The 16233-nt window shown below is 46.2% G+C and overlaps 1 protein-coding gene across 8 annotated transcripts in view; it reads right to left on the reverse strand.

Moving 5' to 3' along the window:
• Positions 1–4744, reverse strand: part of ILDR2 (immunoglobulin like domain containing receptor 2) — a 60790-nt gene extending 56046 nt beyond the window's left edge. For 6 of the 8 annotated variants that reach the window (XM_077901511.1, XM_077901509.1, XM_077901510.1 and 3 more), the window contains exon 1: positions 4586–4744. In XM_077901511.1, the coding sequence (XP_077757637.1) occupies positions 4586–4631 (46 nt within the window). In that variant the 5' untranslated portion in view covers positions 4632–4744. Of the gene's footprint in view, positions 1–2280; positions 2438–4154; positions 4365–4585 lie in introns of those variants that run through there. The other 2 variants (XM_077901506.1, XM_077901505.1) reach the window with 2 other exon arrangements.
• Positions 4745–16233: the final 11489 nt, after the last annotated feature.

A 16233-nucleotide genomic window follows, 5' to 3' on the forward strand; every position in this document is an offset into this window, starting at 1 on the left:
TACCATGGACGTGGACAAGTTATTTATTCTCTCTAAGCTTTTGCCTTCTTATACAGGGGTAGGTAATATCAACCATTCTTGCTTTAAATGATCAAAAGGCGTAATGTATAGGAAAGCCCTTTAACACAAAGAAAAGCATCATAGCATGTAAATAAGCAAGAACAACAACCACATCACACCTTTCTTTATATTCTTGATGGCAGAAAAGGAGACATAAGTGCTAAAATGTCAGAAAGAGTGAAGAGGTAAGTAGGTCCTGGAACAAAAAGTTGACACCAGAAGGGACTGTGTTGGCTAGAGTAGGATTCATCCCACCTAGTCCAAAGTGCTTGCCTTGCTTTACCAGTCCCCAATATGAGTGGACCCTCTATCTACCAAGCACCAAGTGCTATTCCATCTATCCCTCTGACAATCCTAACAAGAGCTTTCCCTCCTCAGCTAGTGTTTTTCATTCCAATCATTATTGATCTGGGAAAGGCTGAAGAAACTGGGGCTTTTCACTAGGTGAATTATAAAAGAAAGACTGGACCTGTCACGCTTTAGTTGTGACTTCCAACTCATTAAAATTAAATAGAAAAAAGATTTAAACCATAGAATCTTTTAGCTGAAAGTGACCTTAGAAGTCATCTCATTCAACAGATTATGAGACCCAGATCTCATGGTTACATAGTCAAGCTATGGAGCAGGTAGGACTAGAACCCAATCCTTAACTCCCAGGTCAGGATTCCTTCCACCAACCAAGTCCTGGCACTGAAACTGCAAACACTGTACTGAGTACTAAGTACTTGCACTAAGATTGCTGCTACTACTAATTCCAAGTCTGTAGAAACTAGCCAACCAGCAGAATCATGTGAGTCTCTGAAACAAGTCCCCTCTTCTAGTCCAGGAAAAAGCATCTGGCTGGGGGCCGGAGGGGAGTTGGGAGAGCTGTGACAAAGTGTTGAAAGAAGATGCTCTGGTAAGGGCAAGGTCTCTTCTGCAGGGGAAAGAAAAACAGTAGAGGGAGAGAAATTGAAAGGTAAGCAGGACAGAGAAGGAGACAGTGGAAGTTGAGGTGTCAACAACCTCTGAAAGCCACTCTTCCTTCTCCAGGGCTAACAGTGCTTTAACTCTCTGCACACAGTCACCAGGCATCTACTGGAATGCAAGCCAGCCCAGGCAACAACCTCCCCTAGATACTTCCTTCTCCCTACAGGCTGGGCTGGGACCCAGCCCCCATGGAGCATCCCAAAGCACTCGGTGCAGATCTCTGCTACTGCCTGGGGATAGGCTACTCCATAATGGTGTCCTGCCACCAGACTGCGAGTGCTGGAAGGCAGGGCTGTGTCTCATTCATCTCCATAACCCCAGTACCACGCTGGATGTGGTTAGTAACTCAGCAGCTGAAGAGGCATGAACACATGTCTCCTAGGAGCTCCTTTAAGACTGCTCCGCCTCCACCTCAGGGTGGCTTGGGTGCTCTCCTAGCCTCTGTGTGGTTCTCACAGCTCTCATCAGAGGACCTTCTGCTTCCAAACCACAATCACCAGAAAAGTCGCTCGAGTCACGACTAAACTGACAACTCTGAGGGGAACGGCTGTGTCTTTCCTCTCTTTATCCTCAGCACCCATCACAATACTTAGAAAGCAGAGGGATTTAGTGTGTGCCTGTAGAATGGATGGATAAGTGAGTGAATACAACCAAAAGGCAACCAAAAGAAATGCTAACAGAGCATAGCAATCTTCACCACAGAGACCCAAAAGTCTCAGGGAAAGCACGTCGCCAGCTCCCTCCCTGGGAGAGAGCCTCTGGCAGCCTCTGCTGCCAGGAACAGAGGGAATGCCATCCGCCTTCAGGAACAAAGACCTGGTGAAGCCTCCTTCAGGTCCTACTGCTGGATGGCACCTGTTGCTAAAATAGCAGCTGAGAAACACTATGTTTGTTCAAAACAACAACAGCAACAATTTATTACAGGAAGCAGCATCACAGTGACAATGAGAAATCATGAGACTAAATATACAGCAGAATTTTAGCAATGAAAGACAAGGAAGGAGCTGCCTGAGACTGAGGAAAAAACCTAAAGTGTTGATTAGAAATTGCTCAGCCGGCATTAGAAGAGAGAAACAGGGGAGGGGAGGAGGGACGGAAGAGAGTGGGGGAGGACAAAGGGAGGGAGAAGGAGAATGAATGTGTTTTTCCCCTGGCTCCCTGACTCATTTTTGATCTGTCCTTCCCTCTCTCCTTTTTGTACCACCCCCTCAGGAGAGAATTCATTGATCGGGCTGGACTGAAATTTCTTACCTTTCCTCTCAGGGTTTTTCTGGGAGCCATGAGTCTGAATTCATCTCCTCCTTGACTGCTCCTCCCCCCCCACACCCCTCAGCCGCCATTGTCAGCTCCTCTACTTTGCTGAGGCTGAGGCAGCGTGTCCAGCAGCCTGCCGGGATGGGGGGGGAAGCAGAGGCTGGGATCAGGGGATGCCTGCAGTGCTCAGTGGGATCTCAGAGGGCCAACCTCCTGTGCAGAGCACAGAAGCCCAGCCTCTGACAGCTGAGGAGGCCCTAATAACTAACCTGTTGCCTGCCACTAGGCAGGGGGGTGGCCTCTCCAGGTACAGAGCAAAGGAGCCAAGGACAAAGCAGCAACTCCCCTCAAAATACACACAGAACAGAACAGCCTACAACCAAAAAAAAGCCCAGTGAGGTAGCTCAGGAGAACGCAAATGGGATTGGCCTGGGGTTTGGAGAACTAGGTTCTAGTCCCGGCTCCATCACACATTTGTTGGGTGCCAATTACCTCTTTGGGCCTCTATTTTTATCAACTAAGGGACTGGACTAGATGGCCTGTGGCCCCTTCAAATGATATGATTCCATTTCATAAAAAGCTGCTAGCCACAAGGGCTCTATGTTCCCCTTCTGCCCCCACTCCCTGTGCTTTTCTTGGGCATACCTTGGGGTATCTAGAAGAGCATATCTCTGACTTATAACTCTTGCCCCAGGATGCCTCATTGGCCTCAGGGAGGGGTGATTCGGGCTTCAGGCCTAGTTGCCTTCTAGTATGATAGCACAGAAGTAGAGGCAAATTAAGGACATTCAGAATCAGTGAGGGTGGAAGTAGAAGGCACTAGGAGGCCAGGGGAGTGGGGAGACATGGATCAGCCAAACCCTGAAATTAGAGATGATTCATATTTGAATAATGTGGGAGGGATGAACTCAGAGCAGCCAAGAGAAGAGGCTAACTCTGCTGACATGCCCTGCCCACCCCCATCCCCTATACCTAAAGCCAGCATGGGGCAGACTGAGTGTTGAGGGCCCTCATTTGGAATAAGAGGGGGAAAAAATGTGAGGCAATCAATAATCTTCTTTGAAGCTATGGGAAATGGAGTTTTTGCTTTTCTTCTTAAATACATTTTATCTGCTTTCAATGACTGCCTTAGAGATTTTAAACTTGTTCTCCTTTTCCTACTGACTGGATTTTTCCAAATTTTCTGATTGGTGCCCCCAGAGGGAACAGAACTTTTTTTTTTTTTTTTTTTTTTTTGGTGCTATTTTCTGATTTCTCTCCTGCCCTGCACTGCCCTCATCCTATCCTCGCAACCTTTCTGACCCCTTGTTCCTTTCTTAACCATTCCACCTTGCCTGGAATCTTTGTCTCAGCCCCTTCCCAAACTACCCGAACCTTCCTCACCCATGCCCACCCCCCACCCAAGCTGGGTTACTTTGTGAATCTCTCAGGACTGGCCACCGGTCCCTCAGCCTCGCAGGACCCTCGTGTGAGACAACGTGCCAGGAGCAAGAGCCTTTCCAGACCTCAGGCTGGCGGGTGGGGAGAAAGTTCACCAAAGGGGAGGAGAAAGCACACTAAGGACCCAGCTAGCGGAAGGGGCTTGAATGCTGGGGAGAAGCTCTACCTTCTGGATATCTCTGCAATTTATCCTCACTGGGGGAGGGGAGACTGTTTATCTGGGGAGGAAGGTTCTTCTCGGCTATGGGACCACTCCCCCAAATGGCACCACGCGCGAGCGAGCCAGGCCCTAAACTCCACGGCCAATCAAGCCTGCATCCCCATCTCCTTCCTCATCCCGCCCTACCGCACCGCGAGGCACTGGGCGGACGCCGCGGGGTCTCCCGGCTTCTCCAGGGAAGGCATCAGGGAGACACTCCTCCATCCCTCACCTCCAGAAAAGCAGTTCTCCCAATTAATGTCTCCTCCGAGCTTTCTTTTCCTTTCTTTCTTGCTTGCTTTCTTTTTTTTTTTTTTTTTTCCTAACCAGGCTCTTCCCAGGAACCACACAGCATTACCAACTCAGGATAATATCGACAAGAACCGTTGTGTGGAAGAGGAAATGCACAAGCGCAAGAACAATCCCCCAAGGAGTCCGACACCTGCATGTCGACCCGTCTCACTTGTAGCCGAGCTTCTCCCCCGCCTCCCCCATCATCCTAGCGCGCCCAGCCCCTGCCCCCACCTGCCGCCGAGCCGCGGAGCAGCTCCGAGCCCAGCCGGGGGGGGGGGGGGGGGGGGGCGCGGCTCGGGCAGGGCGGGCACAGCCCCCACCAAGGGGATATACAGAAAGTTCTTGGCGTTGGTAGAAAAGGACTCCTACCTGTTAGCCAGAAGAGCGCGGTCCACGCCAGCACGACCCCGTCCATGTTCCCCAACTTCCCATTCAGAGGAAGGAGTGAGCAAAGTGGGGAAGGGCGGCAGCGCCAGGCTCGGGGTGGCCAGGCGGCGGGGGCGGCGGCGGCGGCGGCGGGGCTGCGGGGCTGCGGGGCTGCGGGGCTGCGGGGCTGCGGGGCTGCGGCCGCGCGCGCGAGCGGGCCCCCGGCGTCCCTGGGCACCGCCGCCCGCCGGGCCCGCCGCGCCGCCTGCCGAGCGCGCGCTGCCGCGGCCTCCGGGGCTGGCTCGGCGCGGCTCCCGGCCGCTCCCGCACGACGCTCCGCACGCCCAGGCAGCGAGCGCGGCGCGGGGCGAGCGCCTCCCGGCCGCAGAGCCCGCCGCGCGGGGGAGCTCGGCCGCCTCCGCCTCCGCCGCCCGCCGCCCGCCGCCCCGGGGCTTCCCAAGTTTCTGGGTCACGTGCCGGCCCCGAGGTCGCGCCGAGTAGCAAAGTACGCGGGGGGCAGAGGGTGCGGGGGAGGCGGGCTGCGGGAGCGGGGCCGTCGGCGCTGCGTCTCCCAGGGAACCCGAGACCCGACGGAGCGGAGGCTCTGGGAGGGGGAGTCCGCGGACGCAGGTGGCTCTGGCCAACCTGAGCCGGGAGAGGGACGGAGGCAGGAGGGGCGACGCGCGGGGACTGGGCATGAGCTGTCACGGGACTTGGCCCAGCAAGTCCTCTTGGGCGAAGGGGCTCCGCTTCTGCGGCGCCCCCCGTCCCTCGGTGGGCTTCCCTTCTTGGCAATGCAAGGGACCCCAGAGGCTCTGCAAAATCGGGAAAGGTAGGGGTGGGAGAGAGACCCGCGCTGCAACCTTCTGCTGTGAAAACACCCTGAAGCATAATAAGGGCGCCTAGCTCTTTTTTTTTTTTTTTTAAGATTTTATTTATTTATTCATGAGAGACAGAGAGTCTGAGAGGCAAAGACACAGGCAGAGGGAGAAGCAGGCTCCATGCAGGGAGCCCGATGTGGGACTCGATCCTGGGTCTCGATCCTGAGTCGCCAGGATCACGCCCTAGACCAAAGGCAGCGCTAAACCGCTGAGCCACCGGGGCTGCCCGCACCTAGGTCTTTAACAGAACATAGGTGAAACTAGAATGAAATAGTTATGCAATTCATATGGGTCCACCTCTTAATCACTTCTAGGCCTTTGGCTAAGATCAAATGCATTTGTTCAACACTACAGTTTGCAGGGTGCACTCACATGGATTGTTTCCATTTTTTTTTAAACGGATCTGTCACATGTGTGTAGGAAAGGAGTCTAAATGTATGCGTTGAGAGACACATGAGAAGAAACCTGAGCTTTGCTTGACAAGTATGTATTAAGCATCTACTAGGTCCTAAGACCTGCGCTGCAATATGAATAAAACAGACTTCCAAGCCGTTCAAGAGCTTCAACGTGGATCCAGGAGAGGAAGGAAGGTGAGGCCATTAAAAGCAGAACACATATTTGTTGTAAAATGGAGCAGAGATGGTAAGGGAGACATAGCAAGAGTGCCCTCAGAACACAATGGAAAGGAGCACCTTGGGTGGCTCAGTGGTTGAACATCTGCCTTGGGCTCAGGTCCTGATCCCTGGGTCTTGGGATGGAGTCCCACATAGGGCTCCCTGCAGGGAGCCTGCTTCTCCCTCTGCCTCTCTCTGTAACTCTCATGAATAAATAAAACCTTAAAAAAAAAAAAAAAAAAAGGAACACATTGGAAGGAGCATGGAAGGAGTGGGGCACAGCACCACAAGAAAGAAACGGTGGGGGATCCCTGGGTGGCGCAGCGGTTTGGCGCCTGCCTTTGGCCCAGGGCGCGATCCTGGAGACCCGGGATCGAATCCCACATCGGGCTCCCGGTGCATGGAGCCTGCTTCTCCCTCTGCCTGTGTCTCTGCCCCTCTCTCTCTCTCTCTCTCTGTGTGACTATTGTAAATAAAAAATAAAAAAATAAAAAAAAAAAAGAAAGAAACGGTGGCATCTCCACCGGCATTTGCAGAGTGGGCAAGATTTGGGCTGTTCAGAGACTGGTGATGGAAAGGGGGCAGGACAGGGAATTCTGGACAGAGAAAAGAAAGGAGACAAGGCAGAAAGGTGTAAAATTGCCTCTGAAACAGAGTAGTTCGAGGGTTGAGGAGAGTTCCTGGAGAGAAAGACTCTGTACACACTTAAGAATGAATTTATAGATGAAACAGATGCAATATGAACATTAGGGTGAGAAAACTCTGGACACTGATCTTTTATGACTACTTGACATTTGAATTACCTTCTTATTGTGACAGAAAAACTAAAAGGACTCATGAAAGACCGCATTTTTGCTCCTTTCCCTGCTTCTGTTCTCACTAGCGCCTGCAGCCCCACACCTTACACATACCCCGTGGTACAGATAATGTAGGTCCTCCTTGTACAGCTCAAGGAATTCATAATTTCTTTGGAGTCTTCCAGCACAATAGATTACATCTAAGGAGTGACTGGGCAAGGTCATCATGTAGATCACTAACTCCAGACAGCTTGATGCGAAAACCTCTGGCTCTAGGGCATCAGTAGCTTCTGGAGGACACTTGAGCACTCACCCTTGTTTTGACTGGTTCCTGGATGCATGAGAGGACATGTACACCAGACCACAATAAAATCCCCAGGCCACAAGCAAAGAAAAGATTCATTCTCCTTTTTCTTTCTGAGTCCCTCAGGTGCTGTATCTACTCTCTCTGTCTTTAATAAACTCTGTTCCTACTTCCTCTCGGCTCACATTTGATTTCTATCCTATCCTGCACAAAGCCAACGACCCTCTTGGCTTATAGCTGGTCCATGGACACCCTCTGGGTCCTCAGACTCAGTCTGCCTATATCATTGTTTTTGATAAACTCCAAGTGTGGAAACCAGAGAGTCTAGAGCCACCACCCTAACCACCCCAGCTGGGCTACAGGCTCTCACTCAGAGCTTTTTGAGTCTGGAGCAAGTGATAAAAGAAGCAGAGACAGCAGAGAATCAGATTTTGCCCCTGAGGGGGTAGGGGTACCCAGTGTTCAGGCGCAGCTATGGCAGAGGTCAGGCCACCAGATTGCTCTGAGGTGGGATTTTGGCTGTGGTCTTGCTTGTGCAGATCTCTCTGGGTTCCAGCCCATTTTCTGCACCTGGCTCTTCAGCCTTCCTGGCACCCAGTATCTTTCATAAATTCCCTCTTTGTGTATTTTGGCCAGAGATGATTTTTGATACTTGCAATTAAGAACCCTGACTAATATGCTATGTGAGAGAAATTTGGAGGATTATTTCATTAAAAAATAAAATAAAATAAAAATAGAAAATAAGAATAAAGGAGATACCTAACATTTCCTCTTAGGTTCTAAGCACAGTCCTAGGTGTTTTACAAGCTTTCTCATTTAACCCTAATGAGGAAGCTCAGGCTCAAAGAATTTAATTAACTTCTCTAAGATTAAGTAGCTTGTAAATGGTAGAGGTAGGATTTGAACTGAGGTCTTTGGACTCCAAAGCATATGCCCCTTGTACTATAAAAGGACACTCAGACCAGAGAGTTGATATGATGATGTCTTTGTATTATGTTCTCCCATTTATTGTATGTGAATTTGACTGTGGGTGCATGGGCGGGTGCACATAATGCACAAAATTTTGAATAGTGTTTAATATCTAAGCACACAGAGCAATGGTATTTTATCCAAAACTCGGACAACTTTTAAGAGTTGAACAATTGGGAAGGAGAGATGGACTAAGCAAAGAGAACCTGCATAGACATGGGAAGTGGAAAGTGAGCACCCACCAAAGAAGTGAGCTTTGCATGTGTGCTCTAGGTATATGCCTGTGTGTATGTCAACAGGGTTTCAGGAAACTTGGGCAGAAGCTTGTGCCAGAGTGAGTCATAGAACACAGGGGCCTTGTCCACCAACCTGGTCATTTGTTTTCTGTATAGCACTCTGCATACCTTCCAGCTGGAGAAGAACAATTGGTCTAGGCTGCATCTTCCTGAGTGTCGGGGACTCCCAGCCACCTCTAAGGAGGTGCCAAACTGGGTTAAATCATGGTGTATGCCCCTCCCAAATGCATAGGTTACTACCAAGCTGATGGAAGGTTAAGAGAACCTTTGAGGGCACACATAATGGTTCAAAACACACAGCCTAAAGGATGGCAGTAGAAAACAGACAGAACAGTGATATCATTTTACTGTATTGTTGATGGTAGAGGGGTATGATGTCAGAATCCTGGGGTCCTTCCAAGGGTGGTTTTTGAACTTTCAGCATCAGAATTACATTAAAGTGTTTACTTAAAATGCAGATTCCCTGACTTTCTAAAAACTAAGATCAGGAACTCTGGGAGGGGCCTGAAAATCTGCATTTTAACTGCCTTCCTTCTTCAATCGCTTCTGAAGCACTCTATGGTTTAAGAGGTAGTACCTAATTACTTTTATTGTTTCCCTGGGGAGCTGTTGAGTTGATGTTTGCAAATGAGCCTCAGATTCAGATCTGGTGATGCTCCAGTTATACATTTCTTTTGGCCAGAAAGGACAGGACCCACAGTAGAGATTAGCTTTCACAGCTATGGCAGGGTCTGAATCCCTAATACTTCAAACTCTCTGCAGCTGCCAGGGACAAACATGTCAGAACATAGACTCCTGGGACCAGAGCAGAGTCGAAGGAAGCCATAGCTAGAATTGTGGGTCTTGGGGATGCAGGGGGAGTGGGCTAGCAGACTGCTTTATTAAAGCTGTATACTGTAGAACAGAATCAGGACATGAAGAGAAGTGAACCACCACAAGGAGATATGCTGGTAGCTGGTAGCAACCTCATGGTTATAAATATAATGCAGCTGAATCCTCTTTAAAACATGATTTCATTGCAGGCATATAGGCATGCATGTACATAAATCCTGCTTAACACAGGTCTTTTTAAAGCACACAGATAACATCACATTTCTACTTCTCTTCTCTGATCTTGACTTCCAGGAAGAATCTATGAGGTTTGACTTTAAAATAGATACCATGTTTCTTACCTAAGTTTTGTTCAGCTTTCCTTCCCTGTGCTACCCTTTAGGTCTGTTATCTTCCCCATCTCTCGCATCTTCAAAACCACCTTCAGTGAATTATAAGTTTTTAAAAATCTAAATTCAAGCAAGGAACTGAAAAAAAAATTGGAGATTCTGGGCACTCTATACTGGAAACTAGAGACATTTTCAATCTGAAAGCCCTTTCATATTGAGGAATAAATTGTTTCATTAAGAAAATGCTTTAAAGAAAGGATATGCAAATGTAGAATGCATGATGCCAAAAAATTTAAAAAGCTGTACTGCCAAGAACAGTGGTAAGTATATAATAAGTAAAAGATTGGAAAAATGTGCTGAAAATTCCATGTACTTGAAGCAGATTTAACCCAAAAGTCTGCTATTTCAGGCTTCCAATCAAACTACAGTGGTGTAGGATGTTGAATTGGATGGTGACTACCTGCCCCATCCTGAGCCCAGACCTCACCAACAGTGGGCAGCCTCTACCTGAGTTACCTTTCTAATGACAATTTCCCTGCAAAGGTCTATCCAAGGACAATGTACAGAAAAAAGAGCAGAACATAAAACTGTAAAACAGGATGGTCCGAAATATAGGAAATACAGGTAAAAGAGTCAATGGAAACAACAAAAAACTGAGAATGGTTATCTCTGGGTAGGATTGTCATTCATTTATATCTTCTGAATAATTTTCTATATCCTCTAATATTTATACAACATAGAGAAAGTTGCTGGACAAAAGATACAACTGTGCCACAATTTACTGTTTCTGGGACATCACTAGAGGAAGGAAAGAGGCACAAAGAAAGAGTTACAGATGTTTTGTCAGGCCTGTATCTTTAGCCAGATACAAAGCTCCCAAATGTACACCTGCTCTCATTCTGTCTCAATCCTGAGCAGTTAATCAAGTTAATTATGAGCAATTGAAGCCCTGGGAGCCCTTACTAACTGATGGTTCAACTATAATTTCTTTGAGAGTTACGGAGCCAAAGATGAAGTCAGCTTGCTTCTCTTTCATGAGCTCTTTCTCTGATTTTTGCTTTCGTTTCTTTCTTTTTTTAAAAGATGTATTTATTTGAGAGATAGAGAGCATGTGAGGGGGGTAGGGTGAGAGGCAGAGGGAGAGAGACTTTTTAAGAAAACTCTGAGTGCAGAACCCACCACAACCTGATCCCAGGACCCCAAGATCACCCCCTGAGCCAAAACCAAGAGTTGGACTCTCAGCAAATTGCACCACCCAGTCGCCCCTTTTGTTTCTTTTTGTTTCAATGTTAGTGTCCTTCAGAGACCTGAACAACATTAACAACCCCCACATCAGCAGCAGAGCAGATTTCAGTGCTTGAGCAATATCCTTCAGCCCAAAGGAAAGATTAAAGAGGTCCTGTCTTCCCATATTTTATCAAGGCCTTGGGCACTAGGTCTTGATGATTAAGCCAGAAGATTGCTTCTCAGCTGTAAGCATCCTTCTAGAGGCCTTCTTCCCTGGCACAGGTCAAAGATGGGACCTAAGAAAGGGAAGTGAGCCAGAACAAGTATGTCATCCAGTGACCTCACCCCCAGATAACAGGCAGGAACAGGAGCTAGAATAAGAGAGCCTGGACACTGAGCATAAAAGGAAACAGCTCAAACAAATGAGGGGTCATTTGTAGGCTCTCGAAAGCTAGTTTTAAAAACAGCAGCTTTGACCTTTGTGTTGGGAGTTGTGGAGAGAGGTGGGGCTCTCTCATAGAATTGTTAGTTTTGTACTTCTACCCCAATTCTGAGTGGGTGCTTTAGACACAGAGATGATCGATGTGGGTTTTTGTTTAATTAATTACAAACTTTTGGGGATCCCTGGGTGGCGCAGCGGTTTGGCGCCTGCCTTTGGCCCAGGGCGTGATCCTGGAGACCCGGGATCGAATCCCACGTTGGGCTCCCGGTGCATGGAGCCTGCTTCTCCCTCTGCCTGTGTCTCTGCCTCTCTCTCTCTCTCTCTCTCTCTCTCTCTCTGTGACTATCATAAATAAGTAAAAAAAAAATTAATTACAAACTTTTTAGGGTCTTCTTCCCTTTTCTTCATCTTCTCTCTTCCATGAATTCATTCATTTAGTCCATATACATGTATTGAGCCCTTACTATATTTTAAACACAATCCTGTCTAGAGATTTAAGATGAAAGGAATTTAAAGATGAATGAGTCACAGCCCCTTATGTCAAAGAGTTTACTGTTGAGATGTAGCCATGTGTGTGTGTTGGGGTGGGGAAGAGACAGACATATGGTCTTGAACTGTGATGGTGTGACAGGATCTATACTAGGACAAATGCCAGGTACGGTGGTAGAAAAAGGGAAGGGGGTCGATCACTCATTAAGGAGTGTGGGTCAGAGATATCTCTTCAAGAAAAGGTAATCCCTGAGCTGAGTTTTAAACATTATCTGGGCAGAATTTCTAAAAGCAGAAATGGAGCAGGAGGTAGTACAGACTCAAGCAACAGGCAGAGAACAGAGTGGAGTCTGCTGTCTGGAACATGGGCAGAGATAGCAATAGGGCCAGAGATGGAGGCCAAGGGCGGACCAAGGGGACCAGGCTCCCGGGTCTGACCTTAATTCTGTGGGCAATGGACCACACAAGGATTTCTCAGCAGAAGAACAAGATTAGTTTCAGCCAAGTTATTCTGGCCACAGGGTGTAGGATGGGTTGATGGGAAGAGAGACAACCTCTTCCATGTGAGAGCTCATTACAAAAGCCCAAAAAGGAACAAGAACCAAAACTAGGCTACAGGGTAGCAGAAATGGGAAGCAAACAATAAGTGGGAGAGACATCGCAGGGAGACACAAGGTAGAATCTGCGTGACCTGACTGAGCAAGCAGAGGAATCAACTAGGCCTCAGGCTGAGTTACTCAAGAGTGGTTGTGCATTTGGGCAACATCTAGAGATGATGGGCAACTTGGAAATCCCCTTTTGCTTTGGCAAACAATTATAAACATCCTCGAGTATTGATAATGAATAGCTTGCAGTAAGAGCTCTAAAGAAGCAGGAATTTCATAGAGGTCAGAGGCACTCATGGGCTGTGTGGGCTGGTATTGTCACTTTACTACTCTAAGCCTCGATTTCCTGTTCTGCAAAATGGGGATGATTCTATAATTGTTTCACAAGTGAACATTACTATTACTATTATTACCAGCACAGAATGCACACTGAACAATGTCAGGCCCTTAACTTAAACTAGCATCAAGAAAACACTAGCATTTTAGGAAAAATATTTTCCTAAAGTGCCATGTGTTCCTGGTGGATTTGTAACACTTAGTTAAAAATCACTTCATACTTCATATTTTAAAAAAAGAGTAGAAGTCCTCCAAATCTCTAATGGCTTCCCACCCATTTAGGTGAGATCTAAGATTCTTATGATGGCCCTGTAAGCCCTGGATGGTTTGGCCCAAACTCCTTCTCCAATACCCTGTTTTCCTACTTTTCTTGCTGCACTGCAGCCACAGACTTGCTTTGCTGTTCTTCACACATACTTGACATGTATCCCTTGGGGTCTTTGCACCTGCTTGCTCTTCCTTCTGCTTGGACTACCCTTTGCCTGACATCTTCATGGTTTGCTTCTTCACTTCCTTCCACTGTTTGCTTAAATTTCATTTCCTTGAAAGAGCCTTTTCTGACTACCCTAAATTGCACCTTCAATTGGTTCCTATCCCTTATCCTGCATTATTTTTCTTCATTGGAGTTATTGTCTAATAATATATTCGGACAACTTATTATATTCATGATTGTTTATTTCTTTATGGTCTGCATTCCTCACTATGTTATACACTTTGTAATGTGTTCTTGGGCCTAAAACTGAGCTTGGTAGTCCACAGACTGTCCATATATATCTATTAAATGAATGAAGTGCTTTCCCTTGTAAATACTCTCTTGTCTTAGTTTCCCTGGTTTTCTCTTGCATCTTCAGACATTCCTTTTTAGTCACTTTTGCTGGGTTTTCCTGTTCTTGCTGGTATTTCAGGACTCCATCCTAGAAACTTTTTTTCCTCTCTTCACTCTCTGCCTAGGTGATCTAATCCATTTCTATGAATTTAAATACCATCTTTATGTCCAAATTGCTTCCAAATTCTGTCTCTAGCCCAGAACACCAGACGTACACAGCCAACTGCCTACTTGACATCTCCCCTTGGATGTAGAAGAGGCATTTCAAAATTAACATATGCAACATAATTCTTGATCCCCCTGCCATGCACACCCTCAACCAAAACCTACCACCCTCTAGAATTTCTGAATAGGAAGATCAATCTGGTTGAAAAGAGGGAAAAAACTGATCCATTTACATAGGACTTTACTTAACTAAGACTGAAAAAAATCAGGTGTGCCAAAGAAGGAGAGGAGCAGGTAATAGAAAATATGAGGAGCAGTGGACCCTCTGTGGTACCAGCACTGTCCTCCTTCCCCCAGTTCTTGCTATTTAGAAAAACACATGAGTTGCCACTGGGTTACTCAAGCCAAAACCATAGGAATTCTCCCTTTCTCTCACTTCTGCATCCAATCCATCAGTTATTTCTTTTTTCCCCAAAGTACAATTTGAAGCCATCCTCTCCCTTTCATTTCTCCTGTTTCTTTTCTGTTCTAGGTCACCATCATCTCTCACATAGACTTCTGAAGGGACCTCCTAACTAGTCTCCCCATGCCCATTCTTGCTGCTTTAAACCTATTCCCAAAATAGCAACAAGACTGATCTTCTTCAACTGTAAGCCATGTCATGACACTTACAAAAAAAAATCTTTCAATGACCACCCACGTACTTAGTAATACTTGAACACTTGACACTGCTATGCTCAAATCCCAACCTCAGCAATCACCTTCTCCACCTGAGTGGACACACAACTGTAACATCAATCAGTTTTCTGTCTATTCTAATGATACACCAAACTATTTATTGTCTGAGACCAGTACACATGCTGTTCCCTCTATCTAGAATGCTCTTCTTTTGATTCTTCACATGATTAGCTCTGTTCTTTAGCATCCATTCTCATTTTAAATGGCTCTCCTCAGAGAGATTGTCCTGATTACATATCTAAAAATTTAGCAGTTGGGCAGCCCGCGTGGCTCAGCGTTTTAGCGCCACCTTCAGCCCAGGGTGTGATCCTGGAGACCCTGGATCGAGTCGCACGTCAGGCTCCCTGCATGGAGCCTGCTTCTCTCTGCCTGTGTCTCTGCCTCTCTCTCTCTCTCTCTCTCTCTCTCTCTGTGTCTCTCATGAATAAATAAATAAAATCTTTAAAAAAAAATTTAGCAGTTAAATCTACATATTGTTTTAAAATGTCAAAATAAGGTAAAGCAATCTTGACCAAGGTGGAATAACAGTGAATGAATTTATCCATCAGTCTTAAACAACTAAATATTTCAAAAATAAATATCAAAAGCAATGGTTTCAGACACTGGACATCAAGGGCAGGGTGAGTAATCCCTGAAAGAACAGAAACAAAGTGATCTCTATGATTGCCCCAGATTCCTGGAGAGAGTATCCAGAATGCAGCAAGAGGGGTAACCCAGACTGAGCCCTGTGGTCTCCCTGGGTTGAGGAGATGGAGTTGGTATCTAGATAGGCCACAGTGACTATAGTTTGCAGGGCAGAGTGCCAGAAAAGAAAGAACAGCACAAAAAAAGAGCTCTGGAAATCTGCTAAGGATCTCCCTTGAAGCTCCAGCTGAATTCTGATCTGTGTATGTGTGGGAGGAAACTACACAGTGCCAGGGAAAGAACAACCTGAAAGGATTAGAAGGAACAATCCTTGAAATTCACACAGGGCTAGAAATAGCTTGTGTTTCCATCAGCCAAAATGGAAAAACTTCCAAATTCATGGGTGTCAGGCAGAGTACTAAAAGGGTATTATATCAGCAGAGGAGAAAATCAGCCCTAAAGGTTGCTCTGATTCCAAATAACAAAGCATAAAAGCAAGCCTCAAAAGTAGGAAAAACTACATTTGAACTGTTTGTAAGTAATATAGCTCTATCCCAGAAGAAGCATAAGAATATTTATAAGAATACAAACATGCAGCATTCAAAAGATAAAATTTAAAGTTGTCATCAAATCATATATTACCAAGCTTGCAAGAAGCAAGACAAAAAAAAAAAAAAAAAAGAAGAAGAAGCAAGACAATACAACCTACAATAAGGAGAAAAATCAATCAGTAGAAACAGACCCAGAAATGACACAGATGATGGAATGAGCAAAGTCATTTAAGAGTTATTCTATTTTATTTATTTATTTATTCCCATTTGGATGCCTTTTATTTCTTTTTGCTGTCTGATTGCTGAGGCTGGGACTTCTAGTACTATGTTAGTACTTTCAACAGTGATGAGAGTGGACATCCCCTTCTTGTCCCTGACCTTAAGGGAAAAGCTCTCAGTTTTTCCTCTGCTGAGAATGAAATTCACTGTGGGCTTTTCATATATAGCTTTTGTGATTTTGAAGTATGTTATCTCTATCCCTACACTATGGAGTTATTTAATCAAGTAAGCGTGCTGTATTTCATCAAATACTTTTTCTGCATCTATTGAGAAGATCCTATGGTTCTTGTCCTTTCCTTTATTAATGTAGTTTATCACATTGATTGATTTGTGGATGTTGAACTACCC

The sequence above is a fragment of the Canis aureus genome, chromosome 6 (genome assembly GCF_053574225.1).
Source record: "Canis aureus isolate CA01 chromosome 6, VMU_Caureus_v.1.0, whole genome shotgun sequence".
In the NCBI taxonomy this organism is placed as follows: Eukaryota; Metazoa; Chordata; class Mammalia; order Carnivora; family Canidae; genus Canis; species Canis aureus.